The sequence below is a fragment of the Pteronotus mesoamericanus genome, unplaced genomic scaffold (genome assembly GCF_021234165.1).
Source record: "Pteronotus mesoamericanus isolate MK-2021 breed Mesoamerican mustached bat unplaced genomic scaffold, CSHL_Meso_final contig_590, whole genome shotgun sequence".
Lineage (NCBI taxonomy): Eukaryota > Metazoa > Chordata > Mammalia > Chiroptera > Mormoopidae > Pteronotus > Pteronotus mesoamericanus.
Window position 1 is genome coordinate 401181 of NW_026555207.1, and position 25705 is coordinate 426885.

The 25705-nt window shown below is 40.3% G+C and overlaps 1 protein-coding gene and 1 pseudogene across 2 annotated transcripts; one reads left to right on the forward strand and one right to left on the reverse strand.

The window, feature by feature from the left end:
* Positions 1-278: 278 nt before the first annotated feature.
* LOC129076365 (olfactory receptor 52B4-like) lies at positions 279-1222 on the forward strand (annotated as a pseudogene).
* A 10616-nt stretch (positions 1223-11838) lies between these two features.
* TRIM21 (tripartite motif containing 21) lies at positions 11839-19693 on the reverse strand. 2 transcript variants are annotated; one of them, XM_054580537.1, is made up of 8 exons: positions 19630-19691; positions 18360-18632; positions 17779-18233; positions 17208-17303; positions 15890-16120; positions 14055-14077; positions 13287-13387; positions 11839-13000 (listed from the first exon to the last, which is right to left on the reverse strand). In XM_054580537.1, exons 3-8 carry the CDS (start codon positions 18184-18186, stop codon positions 12453-12455), a joined length of 1407 nt encoding a protein of 468 aa, XP_054436512.1. In that variant the 5' UTR covers positions 18187-18233; positions 18360-18632; positions 19630-19691; the 3' UTR covers positions 11839-12452. The 2 variants fall into 2 exon arrangements, with proteins under 2 accessions (XP_054436512.1, XP_054436513.1); XM_054580538.1 differs by lacking the exon at positions 18360-18632 and having other exon boundaries at positions 19630-19693.
* Positions 19694-25705: the final 6012 nt, after the last annotated feature.

Below are 25705 nucleotides of genomic sequence, written 5' to 3' on the forward strand. Positions count from 1 at the left end.
GATTTTTTTACATTCCCGCTTTAGTTTTAAGGTGATAGAAGAAAGACCCAGAGCAGGGAGGTAACATTTCTGAGATCATATGGCAAATGAATAGAATGAATAGCAAGGCATTTTAACCCAAGTTTCCTGACTTTCTGATGAAGACCCTTTCCACTGCTCATCCGGTGGAAATGATTTGTTCATATCTCCCCTACTCCAATCCAATTCACCTTTTTAGGAAGAAAGAAGAGGTGATGGCCAAATCCTGTACACAAACACCCAAGTGAATTGTCCTGGGCATGGCAGTCCCCAACTACAGTGGTATTAGCCATTTGTTCATTCTGCTGGACATCCCTGGCCTGGAGGGCCAGCACATATGGATCTCTCTTTCCTCTTTTATTTCCTACCTTATTGCTGTCCTTGGGAATAGTGTCCTGATCTCCATCATCATTACTGAACGCAGCCTCCATGAACCCATGTACTTCTTCCTCTGCATGCTGGCTGTGGCAGACAGACCTCATCCTATCTACTAGTACTTTGCTCAAAGCCCTGGCAATATTCTGGTTTCATGCTGAGGAGACCTTCCTTGATTGGCTGTGTCACCCAAATCTCCATCTATGCCATCTTCATTTCTGAGTCAGGGATTTTGTTGGCCACGGTGTTTGATCACTACGTGTCCATCTGTGACCCATTGCACTATACCACATTGCTCAGGTATGCAGCAATCATAAGGGTTGGTCTAAACGTGATCCTGAGAAAACTTCCCTGTGAAACTCTGGGATGTGTTACTGGTGAGGAGACTGCCTTTCTGCCATAGCAATATGGTACCACATACTTATTGTGAGCACATGGCTGTTGCCAAGTTTTCTTGTCCTGATATTCATATCAATGTCTGGTATGGTTTATTTGTTCTGTTCTCTACTGTAGTGCTAGATGCCATGCTCATTGTGGTTTCCGACACCCTCATCCTCAATGCAGTCTTCTGCCTCCCCTCCTGAGGAGCTTTGCAAATGGTCCTGGGCACATGTGGCGTTCACCTGGGAGTCATTTAATGTTCTACATTTTTACCATAATTAACCAGTGGTTTGGGCATCATGTTCCTCTTTATATTCACATTCTTCTGGCCAATGTCTGCATGCTAGCAGCCCTTCCCATGCTGAACTCCATCATTTATGGGGTGAAGACCAGGCATATTCAAGAGCATGTGGTCAGTACTTGGTCTTCACAGTGGAAACACTGCTGAGTGTGTAAGACTGTAACATACCTCCTGTAAAATCAGGAGGTATGTTAACTAATGTAGGGTCCCACATTTTCTTTGCCTTGTTACCTTGAGAAGGGTAGTGTTTAGAAAAAAGCATGAACTTTTGAATCAGAATTAGATTTGAATTCTGCCTTGGCCAAAAATGATGTGCTTGAACTTGGGGAAATTACTTGTTCCCTTAGAGACTCTTTTTTTTTTACTTTATTTTTTCAAATCCATTTGTCTCTGCCTACCTCCCACCACTTTCCCTTGTCCCCTCCCGCTTTCCCTCCCTCAGCTCTTCCCCTTTGGTTTTGTCCATGAGTCCTTGCTATATGTTCCTTGACTTGCCCCTTCCCTTCCCTTTCCCCGCCCCCCCCTCCTTCCCTCTTGTCTCTGATGGTTTCTTTTCCTTTCAGTGTTGCTGGTCTTATTTTCCTTGCATCTTTGTATTGTTGGTTAGGTTCCGCTTATAGGTGAGATCATATGGTATTTGTCTTTCGCTCCCTGGCTTATTTCACTTAGCATAATGCTCTTCAGTTCCATCCATGCTGTCGCGAAGTGTAGTAGTTCTTTTTTTCTTTCTGCTGCGTAGTATTCCATTGTGTACCATAATTTTTTGATCCACTCATCTCCTGATGGACATTTAGGTTGCTTCCAACACTTGGTTATTGTAAATTGTGCTGCTATGAACATTGGGGTGCATAGGTTCTTTCGAATTGGCATTTTGGGATTCTCAGGGTATAGTCCCAGCAGGGGAATCACTGGATAAAAAGGCAGTTCCATTTTCAGCTTTTTGAGGAAATTCCACACTGCTTTCCACAGTGCCTGCACCAGTCTGCATTCCCACCAACAGTGGACTAGGGTTCCCTTTTCTCCACAGCCTCGCCAGCACCTGTTGTGTGTTAATCTGTTTATGATGACCATTCTGACCGGTGTGAGGTGGTACCTCATGGCGGTTTTGATCTGCATTTCTCTGATGGCTAGTGATGCTGAGCATCCTTTCAAATGCCTCTGGGCCCTCTGTATCTCCTCCTTGGAAAAGCATCTGCCCAGGTCCTTTGCACATTTTTTGATTGGATCGTTTGTCTTCTTGGAGTAAAGTCGAGTGAGTTCTTTGTATATCTTGGAGATCAAACCTCTATCTGATGTATCATTAGTGAATATATTTTCCCATGGAGTTGGCTCCTTTTTCATTTTGCTGATGTTTTCTTTAGCTGTGCAGAAGCTTCATATTTTGATGAGGTCCCACTTGTTTATTCTTTCTTTTATGTCCCTTGCTTTAGGAGACATATCGGTAAAAAAATTGCTGCGTGGGATATCTGAGAGTTTCCTGCCAATGTTCTCCTCTATGACTTTGATGGTGTTGTGACTTATATTTAAGTCTTTTATCCATCCTGAGTTTATTTTTGTGTATGGTATCAGCTGATGATCCAATTTCAATGTTTTGCATGTAGCCGTCCAGTTCTCCCAACACCATTTGTTGAAGAGGCTATTATTGCTCCATTTGATGCTTCTGCCCCCTTTGTCAAATATTAGTTGCCCATAGAGACCTGGGCTTATTTCTGGGCTTTCTATTCTGTTCCACTGGTCTATGGGTCTGTTCTTGTGCCACTACCAGATTGTTTTGAGTATGGTGGCTTTGTAGTAGAGTTTGATGTCCGGTATTGTGATCCCTCCTACTTTATGTTTCTTTCTCAAAATTGCTGCAGCTATTCGGGGTTGTTTATGGTTCCATATAAATTTTTGAAATGTCTGTTCTATTTCTGTGAAATACGTCATTGGTATCTTAATAGGGATTGTGTTGAATCTATAAGTTGCTTTGGATAGTATGGACATTTTGATGATATTAATTCTTCCAATCCATGAGCATGGTATATGCTTCCATTTATTTGTGTCTTCCTTAATTTCTTTCTTCAATGTTGTATAGTTTTCAGCATACAGGTCTTTTACATCTTTGGTTAAATTTATTCCTAGGTACTTTATTTTTCTTCTTGTTAAATTGAATGGTACTTTTTTCTGATTTCTTCTTCTTCTATTTCATTGCTGGTGTACAAAAATGCCTTTGATTTCTGAATGTTGACTTTGTATCCTGCTGTTTTGCCAAATTCACTTATTAGGTTGAGGAGTTTTTTGGCAGAGTCTACAGGGTTCTCTATGTACACTGTCATGTCATCTGCAAACAATGATAGCTTTACTTCCTCCTTTCATATTTGGATGCCTTTTATCTCTTTCTCTTGTCTGACCGCTGTGGCTAGGACTTCCAACATGATGTTGAAAAGAAGCGGTGAAAGCGGACATCCTTGTCGTGTTCCCGATCTTAGTGGGAAAGCTTTCAGTTTTTGCCCGTTGAGTATGATGTTGGCTGTAGGTTTTTCATATATGGCGTTTATTACGTTGAGGAATGCCCCATTTATTCCCATTTTGCTGAGTGTTTTGATCATAAATGGGTGCTGTACCTTATTGAATGCTTTTTCTGCATCTATCGAGATGATCATGTGTTTTTTGTCTTGTCTTTTATTTATGTGATATATTACATTTATTGACTTGCGTATATTGAACCATCCCTGCATGCCTGGGATGAATCCCACTTGATCATGGTGGATAATCTTTTTAATGTATTGCTGGATGCGGTGTGCCAATATTTTGTTGAGGATTTTAGCATCTATGTTCATCAGCGAAATTGGCCTGTCGTTTTCTTTCTTTGTAGGGTCTTTATCTGGTTTTGGGATCAGGGTGATGCTGGACTCATAAAAAGAGTCTGGGAGTCTTCCCTCCTCTTGGATTTTTTGGAATAGTCTGAGAAGGACAGGGGTTAGCTCTTCCTTAAGTGTTTTGTAAAATTCTCCTGTGAAACCGTCCGGCCCTGGGCTTTTGTGTGCCAGGAGTTTCCTGATTACTGCTTCAATTTCTCCAGCTGTTATCAGTCTGTTCCAGCTTTCTGTTTCTTCCTCCTTCAGTGTTGGCACATTATACTTTTCTAAAAATTTTCCCTTTCATTAAGGTTTTCAAATTTCTTGGCATATAATTGTTCAGAGTAGTTTCTGACAATGCTTTGTATTTCTGTGGTATCAGTTGTTATTTCTCCTCTTTCATTTCTGATATTATTAATTTGGGTCCTCTCCCTTTTTTTTTTGATGAGTCTGCTTAAAGGCTTGTCAACTTTATTTATCTTTTCAAAGGACCAGCTCCTGGATTGGTTGATCCTTTGAATTGTTCTTTTCGTCTCTATGTCATTCAGTTCTGCTCTAATCTTGACTATTTCCTTCCTTCTACTTGCTCTGGGATTTATTTGTAGTTGTTTCTCCAATTCTTGAAGTTGTAGTGTTAGGCCTTTTATTTGAAATGTTTCTATCTTTTTTAGGTAAGCCTGTATTGCTATGAACTTCCCTCTCAGGACCGTCTTTGCTGTGTCCCATAGGTTTTGGACTGTTGTCTGTTCATTTTCATTTGTTTCCAGGAATGTTTTGATTTCTTCTCTTATCTCATTATTGACCCATTCATTGTTTAATAGTCTACTGTTCAGTCTCCATGAGTTTGCAAGTTTTTGAAGTTTCTCTTTGAGGTTGATTTCCAGTTTCAAGCCCTTGTGGTCCGAGAAAAAGTTTGGTAGTATTTCAATTTTCCTGAATTTGCTGAGGTTTACTTTGTGTCCTATCATGTGGTCTATCTTTGAAAAACTGCCATGAGCATTTGAAAAGAATGTGTATTTTTCTTCTTTGGGACTTAAGGTTCTATATATGTCAGTTAAGTCTTAGAGACTCTTAGCACATGCATAGGGTCACAGAAAAATAAAGATCTCAAAACCAAAGTAAATTATATTAAACAATGAGAAATATTTCCCACAATGAATTTATCTAGGGTATTATAGTTAAAACATCTTGGCAGAATATATATTAATTTAATCATAGATACAATTGATATTAAAGAAACACTTCTTTTTGAATTAAAAAGTAGGACCAATGAAACAGAATAGAAAGCCCAAAGATAAACCCATGCATATAAGGTCAACTGATCTGTGACAAGAGGATCAAGAATATACAATGAGAAAAGAATAGTTCTTTAAATAAATCGTTAAGAAAACTGGATATCCACAGCAAAACAATAAAATTGGACCCATTTTTATACCACACATAAAAATGAACTCATAATGGATTAAAGAGTTAAATGTAATACCTGAAACTCCTTGAAGAAAACAAAGAAAAACTCCTCTACATCAGTGTTGGCATTATTTGGAACTGACTCTAAAAGCAAAGGCCTGAAAACCAAAACTAAAACAGGTGGGACTACATCAAACTAAAAAACTTCTAATAGCAAAGGAAACCATCAAAAGAATGAAAAGACAACCTACAAAACAAGAGAAAATATTTGAAAGTCATATATCCAATAAGGGGTTAATACACAAGAAACTCATGCAACTTAACAGCAAAAATAATAACCTGATTAAAAAATGGGCAAAGACCTGAATAAACATTTTTCAAAGAAGGTGTAAGAATGGCCAGCAGGTACATGAGAAAGTTCACACACCACTAGCTATCAGAGACATGTTAATTAAAACTACAATGATATATTACCTCATGTTTGTTAGATTGACTATCATCAACAAGATGAGAGAGAAGTATCAGTAAAAATGTGAAGAAAAAATTCAGATCCAAAAATACATTATACAGATCATACACCATGATCAAATGGGATTTATTCCAGGGATGCAAGGATGGTATAACATTTGCAAATCAATAAATGTAATACATCACATACAGAAAAGGAGACAGAAATCATATGATCGTATCAATAGGTGCTAAAAAAGGATTTAACAAAATGCAGCCCCTGTTCATGATAAAAAACTCAGCAAAGCAGGAGTAGAGGAACCACACATCAAAATAATAAAGGCCATATATAAGGAATTTACTGCCAACATCATACACAATGGGCAGAACTAAAAGCATTTCCTTTAAGATCAGGAACAAGACAAAGGTGCCTGCTTTCACCACTCTTATTCAACATAGTACTGGAAGTTCTAGTCATAGCAATTAGACAAGAAAAAGAAATTAAAGGCATCCAAATTGGAAAGGAGGAAGTAAAACTGTCATTAGTCGCAGACAACATGATAGTGTACCTAGAAAACCCTATAGTCTCCAACAAAAACTATGTGACCTAAGAAGTGAATTGGGCAAAGTAGCAAGATGCAAAGTCAATATTCAGAAATTGATGGCATTCTTGTATACCAACAATGAAGCATCAGAAAGAGAAACTAAGAAAAACATTCCATTTGCAATAGCAACAAGAAAAATAAAGTACCTAGGAATACATTTAACCAAGGATGTAAAAGACCTATACTTGGAAATCTAATGAACACTGAAGAAAGAAACTATGGAAGATACAAATAAATGGAAGCATATACTGTGTTCATGGATTGGAAGAACTAATATCATTAAAATATGCACACTACCCAAAGCAGCCTATAGATTCAATGCAATTCCTATTGAAATACTAACAACACACTTCACAGATCTAGAACAAATATTCCAAAAATTTAAATGGAACCAAAACTGATCTCAAATAGCCTCAGCAATCCTGAGAAAGAACAAAGTTGGAGAGATCACAATACCTGATATCAAACTATGTTACAAGGCCACTGTAATCAAGAGAGTCTGGGAATGGCATAAGAACAGACACATAGATTAATGGAACAGAATAGAGAGCCCAGAAATAAACCCATGTCTCTATGGCCAATTAATATTTAACAAAGCGGGCATGAGCATACAATGGAGTGAAAACAGTCTCTTCAATAAATGGTGTTAGGAGGACTGGACTGGTACATGCAAAAAAAAAAAAAAAAAAAAAAAAAAGAAAAGAAAAGAAAAGAAAAGAACCTATGCACCCCAATGTCCATAGCAGCACAATTTACAATAACCAAGTGTTGGAAGCAACCTAAATGCCCATCAGTAGATGATTGGATCAAAATATTATGGTACATTTACACAATGGCATACTATGCAGCAGAAAGAAAAAAAGAACTACTACACTTCGCGACAGCATGGATGGAACTGAAGAGCATTATGCTAAGCGAAATAAGCCAGGGGACAAAAGACAAATACCCTATGATCTCACCTATAAGCGGAACCTAACCAACAATACAAAGATGCAAGGAAAATAAGACCAGCAACACTGAAAGGAAAAGAAATCAACAGAGACAAGAGGGAAGGGAGGGGCGGGGAAAGGGAAGGGAAGGGGCAAGTCAAGGAACATATAGCAAGGACTCATGGACAAAACCAAAGGGGAGGAGCTGAGGGAGGAAGGGGGGGAGGGGGCAAGGAAAAGTTTTCGGGGGAAGGCAGAGACAAATGTATTGGAAAAATAAATAAATTAAATAAAAAAAGAAATACAATATACAAAAATAAACTCAAAATGGATAAAAGATTTAAATATAAGTCATGATACCATAAAAGTCCTAGCAAAAAACATAGGCAGTAAAATTCCAGACATCCCACATTAATTTCAGACATCACAGCAATATTTTTGCCAATATATCTCCTAGGGCAAAGGAAAAAAAGAAAAAAAAATAAACAAATGGGACTGCATCAAACTAAAATGTTTCTGCATGACTAAAGAAACCATCGTCAAAGTGAAAAGGGAGCTGACTGTATGGAAGAACCTATTTGCCAATGATACTTTGGACAAGGGTCTAATCTCCAAAATATATAAAGAACACACACAACTCAACACCTGGAAGACAAACAAGCCAGTTAAAAAATGGGTGAAGGACCTGAATAGACACGTCTCCAAGTAAGACAGACAGAGGGCCCACATGCAGAAGAAAAAATGCTCAACATCACTAGCCATCAGACAGATGCAAATTAAAAGCACATTGAAATGTCACCTCACACCTGTCAGAATGGTCATCATTAATAAATCAACAAACAATTTCTGGAGAGAATGTGGAGAAAAGAGAATCCTAGTGCACTGTTGGTGGGAATGCTGACTGGTGCAGCCACTGTGGAAAACGGTATGGATTTCCTAAAAAAAGTAAAAATGGAACTTCCTTATGACCCTGTGATTCCACTACGGGGAACATACCCTAAGAACACTGAGACACCAATTCAAAAGTACTAATGTACCCCTATGTTCATAGCAGCACTATTTTCAGTAGCTAAGTGTTGAAGGCAGCCCAAGTGCCCATCAGCAGATGAATGGATGAAAAAACTGTGGTACATTTACACAATGGAATACTATGCAGCAGAAGGAAAGAAGAAAGTCCTACTTTTTGCAACAGCATGGATGGAGCTGGAGACCATTATGCTAAGTGAAATAAGCCAGTCAGCAAAAGGCAAATACCATATGACCTCACTTATAACTGGAATCTAATGAATAAAATAAACTAATGAGAAAAGTAGAACCAGAAACATGAAAACATTGAACTGACTGATAGCTGTCAAAGAGGAGGAGGGAAAGGGTGAATGGTGGAAAGAAGGGGAAGGGACTAGTCAAGGAACATGTATGAATGACTCATGGACATGGAAAATGGAGGAGAGATTGACTGTGGGTCAATCACCTGTGGGTGGGTGCAGGTAGACTAGATGGGGACAAAAGGAGAAATAAGAAATTGGGACAACTGTAATAGAATAAACAATAACAAATGGAAAAAAGAATCAAAAAATAAAAATTCTTAAGCAGTCAGAAGAAAAAAAGGATGTGAAGAAGAAGGAACTCTCATGCACTGTTGATGGGAATGCACATTGGTACATATACTGTGGAAAACAGTATGGAGGGTCCTCAAAAAATTAAAAATAGAACTACAATATGATCTAGAAATTCCACTTCTAAGTATACATCTGAAGGAGATAAAATTCGTATCTCGAAGAGATACCTGTACTTCCCTCCTCCCTCACTGCATGTTCACTGTAACATTTACAATAGCTAAGATGTGGAAACAACCTGAGAGTACATTGACAGATGAATGAGTAAAGGAAATGCAAAAAGCTCTTTAAATACAATAAAATACTATTCATCTATTAAAAATAAGGAAAACCTATCGTTTGTGACATGAATAAACCTTGAGAGAAACATGCTAAATAAAAAAAGTAGACAAATAGTCTATGATCTCACTTATATGTGGAATCTAAAAACAAAACAAGATCAGAATTCATAGAAACAGAGAACAGGTTGGTGGTTGAAGATAGTCAAAATGTAAAAACTTCTGCTTTGTTTTAAGATAAATAAATCCTGGTGATGTAACGCATAGCATGGTGACTATAGTTAATAACAATGAATTATATATTTGAAAGTCTCTAAGAGGGTAGTAGATCTTAAAAGTTTTCTCCCTACACACACATAACACACACAAATGTAATTATGTGAGGTGAATGATGTGATAATAACCTTATTGTGTTAATCATGTCAAAATATGTATATCAAATCATTGTTGTTATACCTTAAACTTATGAAATGCTATGTCGGTTATATCTCAATAAAACTGGAAGGAAAGAAAAAGAAAATATGGTGTATATATACAATGGACTATTATTCAGCAATAAGGAAATCCTGCCATTTGTGACAATGTGGATGACACTGGAGGACATACTAAGTGAAACAAGTCAGACAAAGACAGATACTGTACGGTCTCTCTTATATGTGGAATCTCAGAAACAGAGAGGAGAATGGTGGTTGCTGGAGCATAGGGGTGGAGCAAATACGGAGATATGAGTTGAAGGGTACAAACTTGCAGTTATGAATAAGTTCTGGGGATCTAATGTGCAGTATGATGACTATAGTTAAATAATATTGTACACTTGCCATGGGCTAAGAGAGTAGATCTTAAGTGTTCTCACTATATATACACACACACACACAAAAGGTAGCTATGTGAGGTAATGAATCTTTAATTAGCTTGGTTGTGGTAATAATTTCACAAAGTATACATACGTATTTAAGTATATACCTTAAATATATACAATTTTCATTCGCCAACTATACCACAATAAAGATGGAAATATTGAAAATATGAAATGAAATACTTATTTTTATAAGTAAAAGCACCCCATAACCTTTAAATTTTTTGATTAAACCTTTATCATACAGCTGTGATAGAACTAAAAATATAAAGTATAACAAGATCTTGAATATGTATGACACAGAGTAAGCTGTACATAAAATTTCAACTTCCTTCTGTCTTAGCCTTTTTATCTTTAAATTTTTGGTTTAATAATTTCCGCCTTTTTTAATTCAAAAGGAAGTTATAGAATCAAAGGAGATCACAGAAATCAACAGGTTTTATTTGAATCTTAAAGGATAACATTAATCAAAATTGAAATTGGTGCTGGTAGAATTTTTCCTCATTTTTCAAAAGAATTTTTTGTGACATGTAGGGGTGTACTTGGATCACTTGTTGGTAATTATTAGTAGGGATAAAAGCTGAGATACTATAAAATCTCTACTACTTAATAAATATTGATAGAGACCGAAGAGATGGTAATATATCATCTGTGTAATGTACCTGTCCAAACATCAAAGTAACCCAATATGCCAAGGCATTCAGATTTTGAGAAATGAAAATATTTGTTTATCTCATTGAGGTGCTTTCCTCTCACTTGTATATCAATTGAGGGGAACAAGCCATCATTTAACATTGGCCCACCTCAAGGCAGAGGCACAGAGAAGCAGAAAAGTTGATTCTGTATCATCTACTGTTCTTTAAAAAAAAATTTCTCCATGATCCTGACATACAGAGTCCAACAATTCCCCAGTGCATTCTCATTCATAGTGGATTGAATTCTCTTCCATAATCTTCCAGTTTATCAGCCAAGGCACTGGTTGATTTTGCCAACTTCTATTGATTTAGCGCCTGTAATGTCTTCATCTTGGCTGAGAATTCTGTTCTCAGCTTTCCTCCAAAGCACCTCCTTTCTGTTCTGTGTTAAGATAGAAACAACTTTTTTCTTTTTTAATCAATAAGCTCTTTCAAGGTCACCGACATCTTTTACAGTACCTGAATTTTTCATGAAATGTTTAGCAGATGTTCTGAGGGCACAGCTGAGATTATTTTAGGTAAGGAATCAGGGTTCCTGGAAGGATTATGGCTCTCTCATAGCTATTATTGCTCAGGTGTAGAGCTTCATTATGCCAATCTTGAACGTTTAAACTCAAGAAAGTGTTTGCTTTCACTAAGTGATGCTGTTACCTTACTCCTGGCCTTCATACCAATCAGGGTTCAACTGGAGAAGCACAACTAGTAAGAGATACACACTGAGGTTTATTGCAAGGAATTCATTTACACTATTATGGAGGCTGGCAAGACAAGTTCTAAATCCTCAGGCAGGCCATCAGGAAAGCAAGGCTACAACTTTTGGGCATGAGCTGAAGCTGCACTTTATAGGTAGAATATCTATTTTTTTCAGGGGAAGCTCAGGTCTGTTCTTAAGATCTTTTACCTGATTGAATTAGATCCACTCAGCTTATCTAGGACAATCTCCCTTACTTAAAAGTCAAATGATTATGGACTTCAATGACATCTATCAAACACCCTAACGACCAAATTTAGATTAGTGTTTGATTGAAAAATGTGGGGGCTCAGAGCCTAGCCAAGTTGACACATCAAAAAAACCATCACAACTTCCATTTAGATTGATATGCCCTTTAATCAATTGAATTATCAACAAGATATGGGTGGGAGATAATGGTGGGAAAGGGGACAGATATTTAATTTGGCAATCTAAGGTATGCATAATTCAGTTTTTCTTTAAATAAATGTGGCTGTTTTCTATAGGTAGTGTGGAGTCACCTATGATCCAGATGCGCGCATGTTGGAGAGTATCCCAGATATGTATTGAAGGATTGAATGGGGTAGGTTGAGATGAAATTTATTTAGGAAATACTTTTGCAAATCATGCATGATAAAATAGAGATCTGAGCAAAGGCCTAGAGATGGGGTGTAGAGAACAAAACTTGAGTCACATAAAGAAGGCAGAAATGTTTTTGTTGATTCAGATGAATTTGGACCAAAATATAAGTAGTTTATTTCATGGAGGGAATTATAAGCTACCTAGGGCAGGGATATAGATATTGAAGATCATTTGACATAGATGTTCAGTGACCTCCTTGTCAAAGTTGGCTTGTTGGTATCCTGACACCTCTGCAGAGACACAGGTGGTTTAGAATGCAGGGTCAGTGACTGAGGAGGGGGTGTCATCAAAAGGGGTGTCTGGCCAGAGGGAGCCCTCAAGTCAGTGGACCCCTATCATCCCACGCTCAGAGGACAGAGGGTCAGAGGGGCTGCGTTTCTTCCACCATCATTGAAACCAGGATTGAAGAAAGGCCGCAGGGGTCCAGTAAAGGCACAGTCAGAGAAGGTGTAGATGAGGGAGCCATGGTCAGTGATATTATAGAAGGAGACAGTGTTGGCCTCATAGTCTAGGAAGATCCCAATTTGGCGTGGAGGCACTGAAAGTTGCAGGGAAGTCTGCGGGCAGGTGCCAGCCTCATAATTTTGTTTGTTCCACAGCCAAATTGTCCAGAAGCCATTCATGGGGTTGAGCAGAAAATGCCCCTTCCTCTGCACAGAGTCTTTACAAACCCCCAGGTCCCAGGCCTCCTTTCCTGTCACATCTACCTCCCAGTAAACTTTTCCGGAGTCCAAGCGCTGGGCACCTAGGACCATGGGATAACTATCAAATCTCTCCTCATTTTTAGGCACCTTCTGCTGGGTGTCTCCAAACCACACTTGTCTCTGATCCTCTGAAATGATGAGCCATGGATTGGCTGTATGTGGATCCAGAGTGATGTGTACTGCAGAGAGAGGACCACAGTTAGAACGGGAGAACATGGGGAGTCACTAACCCTGTTCCTGTGGTAGGGGTATGAGGGTGTGAGCCTGAGCCTTACTGTGTGAGGAAATGACACCCCAGCCAGCTCCAGCCCTTGCCAAAACCTTTGAGGGAGACAGTTTCCTGAGCTCTGTTCCTGCCCCACCTACTCTGGCCTGACATCTCTCCCTGATCTGGACCTATTCTACACCCCTGTTATCCCATTGCTGCTCAGGGGGCCAATCAGACACTCCTGCAACTTGCCCCACCTCCACACGTCCTCAGCATCCTCTTCAGCCCTGGCACATGGCACACACTTCTCAGGTCTGGGGAGACGACATTCAGCTGTTCCAGGTTCCAGGACTTACACCTGGGGGAAACGCAATTAGATATCCTGTCTCAAACTCCTACCCCACCCTCCTTGAACCCTACTACTACAACCTCTCTTGTGGATGACTGATAATTTAATTCAACACAGATTTAAAAGCACCTGTTGTGTTAGGATCCCTGGGGATGGGATTTACTTCCTATCCAGCCTTTTGTGTCACAAGAGCCTCTGCAGCATGTGGAGAGTCTGTACCTTCTCTCCAAGCCCAAGGTCACCACACAAGCACACCGTTTCATTTTACATGCAGGGTGCTGATATATGCTTAATCACTTCCTAAGGAATCTCAAGGAATCTTGCCCACGCTGTGGGTCTTACTCACAGCTCTTTCTGGGAGGTTTGTAACTGGTTAGATGTTTTTTGAAGGAGTCCCATCAGATTGTGGACTTAGAACTTCCCAGAATTTCCCTGTTTGTCGCGGCTTCACTTTGTGAAGATGTTACAGTCCAATTACGTTGGGCAGCTCACCAACTGAGGTGCCCATTAGTTAGCCTTCTGAGACCAGAAAGTATTTTATGAAGGATTGGATCTTTGAGCATAGGGAAGAGGATGAGGAAAGCTTCCGAGTGTGTTTTTCTGACTCAATAATCTTTTACATAGGTAAATACTCTTCTTGCCACCCCTTCCTCTAACAAAGAAAACCTCTCCTTACCTTCCCAGGACATTTTTCACCTCCTGAGGAAAAAGGAGACAGAGATTAAGTTCCAGAATCACTGGGTTAATGACTAAGACTTAGCTCTGTAGGTAATGTAACACCACCTTAAGGTTACAGGCACTGCTCAGTTCCTCTGGGCCATTACCTAGAAGACATTCTGACCAACTTGGTCATGAGAACCCCACATGCAACCTACAGCCAAGAGAAGGGTGATCTGCTTAAGGACTCAGAAAACAATTAGACTGACCAGATTCTTGTGGAGAGGAAGGGGTCCAGGGGAGTGGAGAGGAGCAAATAGCCCAGGCTGGCTGAGGCCACGAGACAGTCACAGGGAAAGAACAGCCAAATTGGGATGCACTGAAACTGCTCTCTCTCATTTGTGGGCTTGGGTTGTTTGGGAAAAGGCTGGTCAGTTAAAGCCCTGTCCTGTGCTACAGCTAATGTTGCTCCCTCATGTACCTGAAATCAAATCACCTGAGGGTGTTCTATTGCCAAGGCTGGGAGTCTTATCTAGAACTGGTAGGCTCCTAGGTCTAGTCAAAAGTGTGTTAGAATCTTGGCTCCTTGATGAGTCAAAGCAAGATTTAGATAAGGGGAAGAAGAGAGCCTTCCAAGTCAACCAATCCAGTCAGATTTTTGCCCAGACAGAGAGAAATGGCTTCATGACCACATCTGAATGACAGGGAGAAAAGGTGTGGGAAAAGAAGCATAGACTCTTACAGCAGAAGGGACTTTGGAGACCATCAAGATCGCAGTTTCTCCAAGAGAGGCAAACGAATCATTGGTAGATATGAGATCATTTTAAGTAGAATATACATTGATGAGTTAAAAAAATAGTTATATACTTATTTTAATCTTAGTTCTCTCTTACTATTTGGGTGAACTTGGTCAAGTTATTTAGCTTTAGTATTTCACTTGGTCTCACTCACTCATCCCTATAGTTTTCTCATCTATAAAATGGGGATAATAGGAGTACCACCTCATCACATTATCAAGAGAGATTCAATGCCTGGCATGTAGTATGTGCTATTTAAGAATATGCAGTAATTTTTTTATGAAACAGAAAAAATATCAGTAACAATACCATCATGTGGTTTCTTGGCTACTATTGCTTAGAAAAAATTTCCTTTTAAACTAAATTTATTCTGGTAAAAGAATGAGACAATTTAAAGAAAAAAATAACATGTTAAAATCACTTAGGTAGTCCATAGAAGTAGCAGAAGGTGTAAAGGTGATACATTTATGGCGAAAGTTTGAGAAATCCTTGTCATTTAGTCTACTCCCTCTCTCTTGTTTCACAAATGGATAAATTACATCTAAGAAAGTTAAAAATGGCTTACCCTAGAGTCATGGAGAAAACTGGTAACAGAGCTGGGGCTGGGCTATCTCTGAATTTTGAGTTCAGTACTTTTAGTTTTTTGAAAACCTTCCCATGGCCAGGCACTCATCAAAGAGTCTTAATGGGTTCTCTCATTTAATCCTCACAAAAATTCTTGGAGATATGTAATGTTTTAATTACCATTTAGCTGTGAGAAACCTGATACTCAGAAAGATTAAGGACCTTCCTCAAGGTCATGAACCTGGTACAAGTTGGAGCCGGCATTTACCAGAGATGTCCGTTTCTTAAAAATTGCTGCATGGAATACTCTCTCCTAAATCTGTATATTCCATGCCTTGATTGCAAACCACTCATGGTTCCGAATTCCAGTTTGTTTTATTTAAGGAAATTCCAGGGACTGGATTTCTGTTTGCTGTGATGGTAGCCCCAGAGAGCTCTGACTTCTGTTTGGTTCCTCCTTGAGGACAGAGTGCAAACCTCTCCCCAGTCTCACCTGCAGCAGCTCCAGCTTTGAGCTCCGGCTTCTCCTCTCCAGCTCTGAGATCAGCTCCTGCAGAGCCTCGCTCTGCTGGGTCAGCTTGGTCTCTGTCTCCCCCAGGATCTTCAGCTCTTCCCCCTCTTCCCTCTCTAGCTTCTGTAGTTGCCTCTGTTCCTCTTCAGCCAGGAAGTTTCTCTGCTGCTCGAACTCTGCGTGAAGTCGCAACTTGTGTGTCTCAACCTTTTTCTTTGGTGTCAATGAAAAGAGAGAGGTGGTTTTTATTCAAATCTCCTAGGCTTTGAGAATGGAGGTGTCCATACCCACTTCTACTCCCTGTAGACTCATCACTCTGGCTCTGTCTGGGAATAAACATACATGTACACATTTTGCTGGGGAAGTGAGTGGGTCAGGATTCTGGGATTAAGAAGGGGATAGGATTGGTGGTGGCCACACTGTAGCTGCCCTAGAATAGCTGTATCAGCCCATGGAATCAGGGACTTTCCTCAACTTCTCTCAAAACCCAGTCAGCACCCAAATGTGTTCTTTTGTTTTCATATCTCAGTGTTACTGGGAAAGTAACACCTGTTCCTCCGTGAACAACCTCACAAAGACAAGCACACATCATCCTTACATCCTAGGGAAAGAAAGCCTTGGTGATATCCTTTGCTTGCCTTCTTGTGGTAGTGATTAGGTCACCCGAGGACACAGGATTGGCCCTCTTGCTATCAAAGCTTTGTTCACCTCCCCTTGGTCCCAAATCTTCCTCTTATATCTACTAGCCACGAGTTCCTTCCACCCCTCTCTATCTCTGATCCAACCCACCTCCAAATCACCAGTGCAGAATAAGCTTTAGTTCTCCATTCTGATTTGGACCAGTGATCTGGACACAGTCAAGCAACCCGTCTTGTCAGACTGGTTTTCCTGCCTCAGGCCTTCTTGGTTTCCTTAAATCTGTTCCTCACAGCCCCGGTCAGTTCCTGACAAGGCTTAGCCATATCTCTCCTGGGACAGCTGTTTTGGATACCAAAGCACTGCTACGATCATCCCTTAAGACTGGGCTTAAGGAGAAAGAGCTTTAGGAGGTGGCTTTTTCCTCAGCACCTTCTCTTAAGACTTTGATCTTTGTATCTGATTGGAAGCTCTCCTTGAGCTCCATACTTTTTATTTCCCTCTATCAGGAGATTAAGAGTACTGTTTGTTCTTGAAGAGGGACACATGTTGACTTGATCACTCCTCTGACAGGTAAAGCTATGGTTAGGGTTTTCTTGAGGCTAGGACCCTGGACCCTCCCTAGGTGTTTGATCTAAGATTCCTTTTGGGATGTGACTCTTGCCTTCCAGGCTGTTCTCTTCATTGCAACATCCACTTCCAGCTTCTCAACACACTCTTGCTCTTTTCTCAGTTTCTTTAACGCCATCTGGAGCTTCTCCTACAGAGGAAGATACCAGGTTAATGCCTAACCAGACCAAGAATGAGTGTTGTGTGGTGTGAGGTGAGGAAAGATCATACCAGTTCTTAGAAAAGCCTGAGGGCAAAGAAAGAAGAAGGACTCGAATCTGATTGGCGTATGAATTTTGTGGACGGGAATACTTTGGGAAAAGCCTCACATGTCTGAGAAAAGAGCCACACTATTGGGATGGCAGGAATGGGGCACTACTCATTCCTCATTAACCAGGAAGCCACAAGGAAACATGATCCTTGCAACATTTTCCCATAGCATCTCTCCTGCTCCTGAGGAATGAGAAAGTTGTGATCAGCCTTAAATTAGACACAGAAGGTGGGGAACACCTTTCCTTTCTCCAATCCCTCAACTCTTTAGGCAATTCTCTCCCATTCCCAGCTCTGGGGAACAAAGCACCCATTAGGACTCCATCTCCTTTCATGCCTGCATGCCAAGGCCTCACCTGGTACTCCTGAGCAGCCTCCTCAATTGGGACCATGGGGTGGTCACGGTGTTTCCGGGACTGGGAACATACCCAGCAAAGAGGCTTCTCATCTCTCTCACAGAATAGGTGAAGTTTCTCTCCATGCACCTCACAGAGCTCCCCCTTTGTGCCCTTCTGGGCATCTTGGCTGATTTGTTTTAGGTTGTCCACCATGTTGGCTAGCTGGAGATTGGGCCGGATGTGCTTGAGCAGGAATTTTTTCCGGCACACAGGACAGGGCCCGCCCCCATCTTTTCCGACTTGAGTGATGCATTCCTGGCAGAAGCTGTGGCCACAGTCAATGCTCACTGGCACCACTGTGGGATCCAGGCATATAGGGCACGTGGCTTCCTCCCACATCATTGCCAAGGGAATTGCTGAGGCCATTGGGGAAATGTGCCTATTAAGCAGCACTGTGGAGAGCTTGAGATAACCTAGTGGAGAGAAAAGAAGAGTTAGGGAGAAGATGAGAAAGGCTGTGTGAGAAAAACAAAACAATTCAAAGGAAGATATGAGGGAAAGTGAACGGGAGGGGGTTAAAACAACACAAGAACATTAACCTGAATAATAAGACCTTCTCCTTCACAGTCATGTTCATTGATCCAGTCAAATAGAAGGGATAACTGGGTCCCCAAAAAAGACAGTGACAACTGTCGGGAAGCTCAGAGATAGGGCTGTTACTTCCATCATGTCCATCTCTGCTTAAACTCTCAGTGCCCAGGCTTTTTCCATCCATAAAAATAGTGACCATTGACCATGAGCCTTCCATGTGCCAGAGAAGGTGCAACATGCTTTGCCCACATCTTCATTAATCTTCAAAAACGGCAATGGACCTATATGTATATGAATATATACATAAGAATATTTATTCTTCAACGACAGGGATGGATCTTGAGAGTATTAGGCCAACTAAAGTAAGTCAGACAGAAGAGGACAAAAACATGATTTCACTTATATGTGGGATTAAAACTAAAAGTACTGAAAGAAAATACAAGACAAAGGAAAATGAACTCATAGACACGGAGAACAGTATAGTGGTTACCACAGGGGAAGAGGGATAGGGGAGGGTGAAGTGGGAAAAGAAGCTACAATATATGGTAATGGAAGGAAACTAGGCTTTGGGTGGTAAGCCTGCAGACATTGAATTGGAATGTTGTACACTTGAAATGTGTACAATGTTATTAACAAATGTTACCCCAATAAATTTAATTAAAAATAAATCTGTACTAAAGAACTAAAAAGAAGAAAAAGAACATTTATTCTTATATATTCATATAAACATATACAATCTGTATGTGTGTATATATGTATAATATATGCATGTGTCTGTGTTTATAACACACGTTATGTGGTCAGCACTCCCTGGCCTCCTCCCTCAGCTACTCCAACCTGGCAGCAGTCTTCATTTCCTCCAGGGCACAGACCCTTACATTTCTGACATCCTAAACAGCTTGCGTCTTGCTCCTCCAGAGGGGGACTTTGGTGGATAGGGCTCTCATCACATACCTCCCCCACACCGGGCTCCTCTGGACCACCCTCCCGGTAGGTTTCCATCCCCGTTTTTCTCAGCTTCCGTCGGCCCTAGCCCCAGCTCTGGTGGAAAGAGCAGGACAGCCCTAGCTCCTTCCGTGTGACTTGGAAATGCCGTTCACAGCCCAGCCTCGCCCAGGCAGACCCACCAGCGCGGGAAGAACTGCTGGGCTCGGAATGAGCAAGCCCTGCTGCGGAGAGGGGGAAACTGACCCCCAAGGCTCCAGGGAAGGGGGTACTGGTTGGAAGGGGATCTTCAGATCTGGGCTGGGGTACCTCGGTCCAGGATGGTTCACTCACCTTTTCAAGGGACTCAAGGGATGGCAGCTAGCTTTCAATTTCACTTTCTATTTCCTGCAAGGGGCAGGTCTGAAAGGGAGGCGGGCCGAGGGGAGAGACTGGGAGGAGTTAGGGGAGGAGGGGAAACTTAAGGGGTGGAGCGGAGCGAAGCAGGGGAAGCACAGGAGGAGGTGCAAGCAGAGAAGGCGGAGTTGGGGCGCCCCCTGGGTTTGAAGCTGCTGGCGCCTGGCCTAGTTCTTCTGGGAGTCTGGGTCAGAGACAAAGCTTTGCAGATTTGCTTCTTGCTTTGCGCCCCCTCCCATGTCCTCATTATCTAATTTAAATTAAAATATGGTATCTACTAGATGGGAGGGGGGGGGGTACATCTCCGTACGCCGACGTGCTGTGCGCACGCGTGGGCGCTGCTCTTGAGGGGGTTTGGATGGAGAAAAGAGAGCCTGGAGCGCTTTCTCAGTCGCCACCACCTGCTTCCTACTTTCGACACAGTTCCCTTTCAGGAGACTTGATATTGTTTTAACATCAGGATATAAGAGACTTATTTTGCATGACTCTAAGGTATGTATCACACCAGTGAGTTGGTAAGAAGGGAATTGACAGTTACTGAGCACCAACTGTGTTGTCACAGAGCTAGGGACTTTCTTAGGTTATTTATTTTAAAAATTGTGCTAAAAATACCCCTAACATAAGATTTACCATCATAACCCTTTTTAGATGTATGGTTCAGTGGCATTAAATACGTTCACATTGTTGTGCAGCCATCACCACCGGCTATCCACATAACTTTTTTCGTCTTGCCAAACTGAACCTCTGTGCCCATTAAACAATGATTGCCCATTCGCCCCTCCTTTCAGCCATCGCAACCACCATTCTATTCTCTTCCTCTGAAATTGACTACTGTAGGTGTCTCATAGAAGTGGAATCATACAGTATTTGTCCTTTTGTATGACTTATTTCACTTCACATAATAACGTCGTTTCCTCCATGTTATAACATGTGATAGGATTTCCTTTCTTTTTAAGGCTGAATAATTTCTATTGTATGCCTGTACATTTTGTTTATCCATTTATCTGTCGATGGACACTTAGGTGGGTTCCACCTTTTGTCTATTGTGAATAGTGCTGATATATCTGGTTATAGTATTATAATTATGTAATAATTTAGTGATTTGGGGGTCATTAAATTTATATTACAGGAGAGGCCACTGAGACTGAATGGAGTGAAGTGAGTTGCTTGAATAGAGTAAGTTAGCATAGGCGCACTGAGTAAAAGGTCCGGGGAAGACCCTCTTTTAGTGACAGCTCAGAAATAACAGGCCACCCTGTCCGTTCAGGCAGTGGTTGTAGGAGCAGTGCAGGGTTGTGGTCATAAGATGTAGAGGAAGAAAGAGAGAAGAGGAATGGTGGGGAGGCTCAAAGAGTTCCCAATTCCTTCCAACTCAGACAATCTTTTTTCTTTTTCAGTCCCTGTATAATTTAAGTAAAAACATCAGTTGAACTTTGCGTGATATTTTCTATAGACTTAGCAAACCTAAAAACATTTCCTGCTTTTTTGTAATTTCCAATCTTTTTAAAAGCATTTGCTTAGTGCATTTATATCAGGCAACACCTAATGTCCCAATTGTGCCACTGTACTCTGATGTGATTTCAGAAACATAGTCCCAGAAAGCAAAGTGAAAAAAATCGAAAAAGAGATCAGTAGGTGAATCTGCAGACACTCAGAAAAGGACTCCTCATCCTTGCAGACCCTTTGTTGTTTCCAGCAGGCACTGAGTAAGCCACTGTCAAAAGGGGTAGAAAAGCAGAGATCTCATGATAAGGCGGATACGGATTCAGTGTTAATCCTGCTGTTTACTAGCTACACGCCATCTTGCTGAGCTTCAGTTGATTAATCTATTAAATTAGGATGTCAGTGCATACACCACAGGATTGTTTTGGTACATGTTCAATAATACACACATAGATAAATTAACATAACACATTCATAGCTGCAAGAGTTCCCACCTTGGTAATTGACTCTAAGACCAATGTTGCCACTCATTCCAAATTCCCCTCACTCACTGCCAGTACATTGGTACTCCAGTGTTCTTTTCCTGGTGATATGAACCAAATCTTCATTCCTGAAGGATCAGTGTCCTTAATGTTCTTGTCTTGAACACATTGGTCATTGGTATCAGGCCATGATAATGAGGAATCTCTCTAGTGCTGGTTGTCCAACCCATGGCCCCCAGTTGCATGTGGCCCAGGATGGCTATGAATTGAATGTGGCCTAACACAAAATCATAAATTTACTTAAAATGTAATGAGATTTTTTTTGTGATTTTGTGTCACAACATCACGCAAAATAATCATACGTATACTCTTACTATTTGTACACTTGCATGGCTTCAGTTTTACAGCAGTGTGGTTTCCAGTGTGTTATCTTCCAAGTGCAGACAGAATTGACACCATCAGACATTACATGTGCTCATGGTGACTTAGTAAGACAGCGATTATCAGTAATATTTCAATGTACCATTGCAACATTAGGTGTTTGGTGTTATTTAGAAGTCAGGTAAGCATTTTTATTTGATTATTAGAGGCACTTCCACACCTCGGTGGTGCCTCACACATTGCCTGCCATACTTTACAATCAGCCCTCTGCCTCGCCCTGTATCAGCAGCCGAGGGGGCGGTGGAAGGGCCCAAACCTTGCTTTCTATTTTCTTGTCTATTAATTTTCATAATAAAAGTAAATAAAGTTGGTTATCTATTATTATTTTTTTAATTTCCAGCATGGCTTCTACAATGTCTCAAAAGAAAAAAGAACTCCTGAAAAGAAAAATTATGGATGAAGGAAGATTGTTTAATGAAAAGTGGACAGATGACTACTTTTTTGTCAAGGCAAATAGTCAGGCACTCTGCTTAATTTATAGGAAATTTGTTCAAGTTTTCAAAGGCTATAATTTGAAAAGGCATTATATGCAAAAACATGCTGCCAAATTCAATGCGTATGAAGGATTATGTCGTTAAGGACAAAATAGCAGAACTGAAAAAAAGTCTGTCTTCTCCATAAAAAATTTTCCAAGAAGTTACAACTCAGATGGATTCCATTGTAAAAGCTAGTTATGCAGTAGTATATTTAACAGCAAAAAAGTCAAAACCACTTACTGATGGTGAGTTTATTAAACAATGTATAGAAAACATGGCAGATGTAATTTGCCCTGAAAAAAATAAGGATATTTCTAAAGCCAGTTTGTCTCACCAGACTATAGCTGGGTGAATTGAAGAACTGGAAAATCTGTCGAAAGAAGTTTGGAGAGTAAAGCTGCTAATTTAAAATATTATGCTTATGTGATGGATGATAGCACTGATGCTACAGAAACAGCTCAACTTGCCATCTTTATTAGGAGTACTGATGATTTATATAATGTCACTGAAGAAATGGCTTCGTTAGTGCCATAAAAAGACACAACTAAATCAAGAGATTTATATGAAGCAGTAAAAAAAATAATTGTTAAAATGATTTTCTTTGTCCATTGTCAACATATCTGGTGTAGTTACTGATGGTGTCCTGATGATGATGGATAAAAGATAAGACTTGTAAAATTAATAGAAGACAATACAATTGTGTCCCAAAATTCATGTTTGACAAAGTATCATTGCATAGTACATCAAGAAAATTTATGCACAAAAGCTTTAAAAGTAGATAATGTCACTCAAATCATCATCAAGACTGCATTGCATAAGAGCCAAGGGATTGAATCATCGCCAATTGCAGGAATTCCTTAAAAGTATTGATGCTGACTATGATGACATCATTTACTTTTCAGAAGTAATATGGCTAAGTTGAGCCCAAATGTTGAAAAGGTTTTATGATTTGCGACATGTTATCAAGCTGTTTATGGTATCAAAAAACAAATTTGTGCCAGAACTTGATGATAAAAACTGGCTTACAGATTTAGCCTTTTTTAATGGATTTAACCACTCATTTAAATGAGTTAAACATGCATCTTGAAGGTGAAAACCAACTTATCAATACCATGTTTCAAACCATAGCAGCGTTCCAAATGAAACTGAAATTCTGGCAAACTCAAATTAAGGCACACAATTTTATGCATTTCGACAGGCTGGCTAAACATAGTACTACAAAGAGCAAAAATGCAGCCTTGCTTTTCGATTTGATACAAGAATTTGAAAACAGATTTCAAGATTTCTGGGAAAATAATAAATATTTTGTTACATTTGTGACTCCATTTTCAGTAGACATAAGTATGTTACCTGCCAATTTTCAAATGGAATGCATAGAGTGGCAATCTGACATTCGACTTTGTCATGGAGGACAAAAGTTGGTTTCTTAGTTGAAAGGTCTGCCTGGAAAACCTCACGAACTGCTACTAATGGGCTCAAGCAGACAGAACTGTCAGATGTCCTATCTCTGTTCTGCAGAACACACTGGGACCTGGAATAGAATAGACTCAGGACACTTTGCAGTATAACCTATTGCCTCTATATTGTCCAGTCCATGCTGGAGAAAAAAGAAGAGGGGATGGCTGAAGTTAGTGAATTAAAAGCTCTGATCTTCTAAAAAAAACCCAACTGACTAACACTCTTCAAGACCCATAAGGCTGTGAAAACCAAGAAAGACAGAAAGTGTCACAAAACAGAAGACACTAAGCAGGCATGGTATGGCACCCTGAATTGAGTCTTGGATTGGAAAATAGACCTTAGTAGAAAAACTGGTGAAATACAAGTAAGATCTGGACTGTAGTTAATAGTAATGCACCATTAGTAATTCCTTAGTTTTGACAAATGTACCATGTTTGTGTTAATTCAGGGAAACTGGCTGAAGGATATAGAGAAACTTTTTATACTATATTTGTAATTGTAACTGTAAATCTAAATTTATCCCCAAATAAAAAGTTTCTTTAACAAACCCCAAACTCTGACTATGAATGGTGGGGAAGCATGACATGTGGATGGGCAGTGTAGGGGAGTCCTGACAGACTACAGAAGCCTGTTCTCAGTCTCCTATTCGAGAAGAAAGGGAGTCTATATGTAGATTCTATTATGTTTCAAATCTTTTTCTAAGTGCTTTTATATTCTAATATAGTTCTAACAATGATCCCATGAAATAAACATTAATCCCAGTTTACAAGTGAAGCATAAAGTCTCAAGGAATTAATTTGTTTATTATCACAGTTAATAAGTGATACATCTAGAAAGAGATCCTAGCTTTCCTACTACATCATGGATGGATGATAACAGGAGAAACAGAGATATTACTTAATCATTACAGGTTTATTTTCAACTACCCTTCATCCACTAGGCATAGGCAGAAAGTTAGGGAACTTCCTTCATCCCATGTTTAAGGCATTCATGCACACCTCTTTGGCTACATTGCCTGATTTCTCTTTGGCAGAATTTGGAAAGATCTTTGGCTCATTCTTTTGAGAAATGAAAATGCCTCATTGCTTCTGTTGCTTCAGAAGGAGAGAGTGTGTCCCAGTCACTAACCATCTTCTTGGTCCCCACCTGCCTCCATCTGTCACCAGGCAATTCATGGGGCTGACTCTTTGGGAAAAGCAGGTGCTCAGTACATGGCACCTTAGTAATCTTCTGGTATTCTCTATGAAAAATTATTAGGATGTACTTATTGCCTGAAGCTTCCTTCCAAGTCCCAGAGCTGCCTGGCTCAGCTCTCAGGGGATTCAGCAAGTTCAATTCTGAAAATCTCTTGGATTTGCACCCAGATCCCAGCAGGCCTTTTATTTTCCTACATCGACCAGGAAGATTATAAAGTTCTGGTCTTTATTGACACAGCAAGAAATGCTTTTCACAAACAGAGGGCTAGATGAGAGGAGACAGAAGCTCTGGAGCTATGGTGAGTGCTGGAACTAGAGTGTCAAGGCTGGGCCTGTGGTGGGGACACTGAACACTAAGGCCATGCACCGCCAGCCTACATCAGCGTTTCTACCTCTGGGCAGCACTGAATACCTCTCCACACATTCCCCATTCATCCCTAGAACATAATAAAAGCTTCAAACAGCTAGAAAGCAGCTGGAAGTGAGAAGGGCCAGAGCTGTTTCTGGGAAACTGGAA